This window comes from Mytilus trossulus, chromosome 3 (genome assembly GCF_036588685.1).
Source record: "Mytilus trossulus isolate FHL-02 chromosome 3, PNRI_Mtr1.1.1.hap1, whole genome shotgun sequence".
NCBI lineage: Eukaryota > Metazoa > Mollusca > Bivalvia > Mytilida > Mytilidae > Mytilus > Mytilus trossulus.
Window position 1 is genome coordinate 26,589,427 of NC_086375.1, and position 5,259 is coordinate 26,594,685.

General features: G+C 33.5%; 1 protein-coding gene across 1 annotated transcript; it reads left to right on the plus strand.

The window, feature by feature from the left end:
- The first annotated feature begins 440 nt into the window (after positions 1–440).
- On the plus strand, positions 441–4,248 carry LOC134711067 (uncharacterized). The gene is made up of 2 exons (XM_063571496.1): positions 441–512; positions 2,537–4,248. Exon 2 carries the CDS (start codon positions 2,552–2,554, stop codon positions 4,178–4,180), a length of 1,629 nt encoding a protein of 542 aa, XP_063427566.1. The 5' UTR covers positions 441–512; positions 2,537–2,551; the 3' UTR covers positions 4,181–4,248.
- The last annotated feature ends 1,011 nt before the right edge of the window (positions 4,249–5,259 follow it).

The window sequence follows — 5,259 nt, forward strand, 5'->3', positions numbered from 1 at the left end:
GTATGCCCGTCATCTTGGGAGCTTTTGAACATTTTTTTGTTTTGTTTACCGCTTGCTGAGAGTTCTGTCAGATAATTATCGCGCCAATGACGTGATCTCGTATCTCGCGTTGTTTTATAAAACTCAAGAATATTCATACTACCCTAGGCTAGTGCTACGTAGAGCTAACCTACAGGCGAGCCCCTCTATCTGGTAAATGACGTCATAAAGGCGTGCATAATTGACGAGTTTATGCCGGTGACGGATGAACTCGAAAGTGGTCTATTATATTAAGTATTGCATGCTCCTTTTAGTAATTTTATATTGTTTGACCGTGCACAAATTTTCAGAAAAACGCGAGTAATTCGGTCAACGCATTTAATAACCCACCCAAAAAATTACAAAAAGAAGCAGTCTATTCTTAGATATCCTCTTACTGACCTCCTTATCTAAAGCGCATACTCAGTTATTACTTTCATTATGTTAATGAAGTTTAGGAAAGTGTCAGGATTGCATTCACAAATTGGAAAACCGTACGTATACATGCAGTTGATACAGATTGGAAGGTGTAATTTGACTGTAAGTGTTGACACTGAAATATTTTGTCATGTTTTATTATTATTAAATCCCATAAATATCAGATAGTCTGTGATTGAGTTACGGTCGAACTATTTTTAAAGTGTACTTAATTGCGGCTTTGCTTGATTCTATCCATGGTAAGATCCGCTTTCGTCGTATATTCACAACTACCGTATACGTTGATAGTGGATTTTTGAGTTCCTGAAGAAAACCGACTAACACTGTCTAATTAAGGAACCTAACAAATGATTATGTAGGATAGTGCAGGATGGTTTCAATCAGACTGGAGGAAGGGGAGGGGCGGATAAAAATGTCTGAGGAGCAATTTTTTTTCTACAATATACTACAGAAAGGAGGGGTCTACTGTACTTACAAAATTCACAAGGGAACACAATTTTACTACACGAACGTTGTGACAATTAATGAAGATATATCTGTTTTAATAAATAAAATAGTGACTTTCCATCCTGTCCATGATTTTGTTAAAATAAGTAAAGGGTTTTTCTTTAGGGGAAAGGAGAGTTGTAATTAATTCCAGAGATCTTTAAAATTCAAATTGAAAGCAACATTAAATTAATTACCAGCTCACCATTATGATACAAAGAAGTTCATATTTCATAAGTACAGATATATAGGTCCAGATCAAAATAAATCTCCCAAATGCTGAATATTGTTGCTAATACAGTAGTTTCATTTGATCAGCACATTTAGTTTAGTTTACACTGCAACTAGTTGTGTTTATACCTGAAATATAGTAACACAGCTATATTTTGTGCAATGTAAATTTATCATGGAACACTTTTTCCATATAAATCAGGAAATCAGTAAGGGAATAAAAATAAGTTTTAAATTTGTATTACAATTTAAAAAGCTATCAATTTATAAATCTAAGTTGCAGTATAAAAACAATACTAGCTCAATGTCATACAAATATAAACCTTTTTACATTAAGCACAGAACTGGATAAAACCTCGCCCTTTCCCAGTTTCTAAGCCTCATACAAAAATTATTTTTTTTGGACATTTACCTAGAATTATATATCTTTCATTATTTGAAATAAAAAAAGGACACATCGGAACAATCGTTGCTCATCTGAAGTTTTTGTGTAGAACTGGCATTAATGAACATTTCGCTATTTAATGTATAACATGTCAAACATAAATAATATACTAGTATATATGTAAGTTTCTCTCAAAAGAGTTTTTACAAATACTAGAAAATTGGTAGAATTCATCTATATAAGGCAACAAAGTATAAGGGGTTTATTGACAATTTTGGTTTGATACAGTTCAATTAATTTGTAGGATCCTTTACTATAGATAACTGAGCTGATCTGTAACAATTACATCTCCATGCCTTATATATCATGTACTGTAGTTCGACGCTAGATTAAAACTGACGAGGAAAGGTAATACACGGCCACCGAAAGCTTTACTATTGTGAAGCCCATGAGGTCGTGAGGTCTAGCGGGACGGCTATAGTGCAGGCGATTTGGTGTCACGATATCTCAGTAGCATGGGTTCAAATCCCGGCGAGGGAAGAACAAAAAATTTGCGAAAGCAAATTTACAGATCAACCGTTGATGTTTAGACGAGTTGTATATATTTGGTGTCACGATATCTCAGTAGCATGGGTTCGAATTCCGAAATTTACAGATCTAACATTGTTGGGTTGATGTTTAGACGAGTTGTATAATGTTAGATCTGTACGGGATTCGAACCCATGCTACTGAGATATCGTGACACCAAATCGCCTGCACTGTATCCGGTGCACTAGACCACTATATATACATGTAAAAATATTTTTGCCCTATAAGAATGATCAAGAACAGGACATTTCATGCATAGCCCTTATTTTGTAAAATTATGTTAATGTATATGTTGCTTTTAAATCATTCAATTTGTGAAATCTGAGCATTTAATGAAGAAAAATTGTAGCTTACATATATATGTTTAATATGAATACTTTATATTTTCAGGTCTAAGAAAGAACAATGTCTTTATCAGATAGATACATTTGTATACTCTGCAAGCAAGAAAATGAAGCAACATGGTGTATTGACTGTGACCACATAACTATAGTTAGTGAAGAATACCATAAGTTGCCATCTTTCATGAAAGAAACAAGTAACCTATGCAAAGACCATGACAGAAGGTATGAACTTTACTGTTCTGCCCATGAATATGTCTGTTGTTCAGAATGCACTTTAGACACACATGATAAATGCCAAGATATAAAACTGCTGTCAGAGATTAACAGAAACATTAATTCATCCGACTCAATCCCATTCCTGGATAAAGACTTAAAGAATCTGGGAGAAAAGTTTGAACAAATAATTGAATACTTGCATAACAGAATCAGAACGAATAAAAATCAGAAAACACAAATTCTTAAGGAAATCAAATCAGTAAGAAAATCTATAGATGATCATTTGGATAAAATTGAAAGTCAAATTCTTGACGAGTTACAATCAAAACATTCAAATATACAGTCAAAAATGGAGGATCTTGTTAAACAAGTTGAACAAAATTCAAAACAAATTGTTCAATTACAAGAAGATTTTTTGAAAATGAGAATTTATGCAACTAGTTGGCAAACATATATAGGTCTAAAGGAGATTAAAAAAGCTTCATCACAAGAATCAAAATACATAGAAGATTTAGAGTATAAAGGAAACTTTGATAAACATAACTTGTATGTTAACATTTCATCTGCTTTGCAATCAGTTTTAACAGATGTAAAATCTTTTGGAGATATTTCTATTACAAATCAACCATATAGTTCAAATGTCAAGGTCACTATCGGGGATGAAGTCCAGCATTCAGTATCAAAGATTCCTTGTATGGAACAAATAAAGCCAACTTTCTTAAACACTCTGAAATTTCCAGAAGGACAAAAATATTTAATCATGAAATTACTTGTTCTTGATGATGGCAAGTTTCTGGCCCTAGAAAACCACCAGAAAAGTTTGATGCTTTTTGGTAGTGATGGTTTCTGTTGGAGAAACGTGGTGAAATTCTCACAAGACGACTTCCCCTTTAATTTTTGCAACATCAGCAATAATATAGTGGCGGTCAGTCTCTATTACAAACATCAAGTGATATTAGTTGATACAGAAAAGAATAAAACTATAGAAACCATTGACATTGCTGGTGCCTGTTGTGACATTTCATGTTATGGTCAAACTCTAGCCATCAGCCTATCTGAAGATGCAAAAATCATTTTACTTAACCTGCAGGATAAATCACAAGAGATTATAGAAGCAGTTCAGCTCACACAATTAGTCCTGTTTAAAGAAAACATTTATTGTACAGCTTGTAGTACTCACGAGGTGTATTGCTACAAAGTCACTGGAGAACACGTTTGGACAGTCAAAAATTCCGATATAGATATACCAGAAGGAATTGCAGTAGATATGAATGGCTTTGTTTATATCGCTTCTGTAGGCAATAACAGTATTGTGCAGTTATCACCAGATGGTAAAAGTCAGAAAACAATTTTAAATGAAAAAGATGGAATCATATATCCTAAGGCTTTTGATATTAACAGAAAAGCAGGGTTGATGATAGTTTCCAGCCAAACCAATTACTGCACCCAGGAAGCTTTTGGTTATAGGATATGAGATTTACAGGACTGTATTTATTTTTCTTCCTTTGTATCATTATCATGCATTTGAAAACAAAATGTCAAAAATAAAATAAAAGTGTTCTTTAACAGTGATTTGTAGTGTTTCATAACAATGGCATTTGGAATGAGTATTAATGAATTATTGAAGGCTAGATAAAATATTCAAGACTGATATGTATACATGTACCTTATAATCACACCATACATTAAACCAAAATAATTACCTTTTTTTAGTACAAATGCAGTTACAATCTCAACTAACATGACTAAGAAACTTGATATTGACCAATGAACCATGAAAATAAGGTCAGGTCAGATGAATCCTGCCAGATTGACGTTTACCTAACAAGCATAACATACACCAAGTATAGTTGACCTATAGTTTATGGTATATCTTAGGAGTGGACCGAACTACTGAAACTTAACATTGACCATTGAACCATGAAACTTAGGTCAAGGATAGATGATATCTGCAAGAAAGACATGAACACCAGACAATCATTTCAAACACCAGTAGATCATCTTAGATGTGACAAAAATATGAAAACTTGTATGAGTTTTAAATGTGCAAGTTTTAAACATCCACATTATACAGCTAAAATGTCATTCAAAAGGTGTTACTTTTTCTGCATGATAAATGAAGCCCTGTATTAGTCTTTATAGCAGGAGAGTGTAACTGAGTTGTTATTCTTGATAATATTTGTATTTCCCTTATTGTTTTGTGGTTTGTTCTAGTGTTTTGATGTTGCACCACTGTCCAAGGTAAGGTTGCAGGGAATGTGATGCCTACCAACTCAGCCACATTCTGTATGCACCTCAGCCCAAGTCAGGAGACTGTAATTCAGTGGTTGTCTTTTAAAGCTGTATACCTTGTTTGTTATTCATTTAATTGTTTTGATCAAGAATCAGATCATTAGTATTCTTATTTGAATTATTAACATTTGTAGTTTCGAGGCATTTTATAGTTTGTTGTGGGTTATGGGCTTGCCCATTGTTGAATGCTGTATGCAGACATATCATTGCTTACTACTACTTCAGATGGTGTCTGTAGGGGCTTTGGCAATATTCCACATC

Coding starts and splice junctions, on each gene's coding strand:
- LOC134711067 (XM_063571496.1), top strand. CDS start 2,552: ATGTCTTTATCAGATAGATACATTTGTATACTCTGCAAGCAAGAAAAT.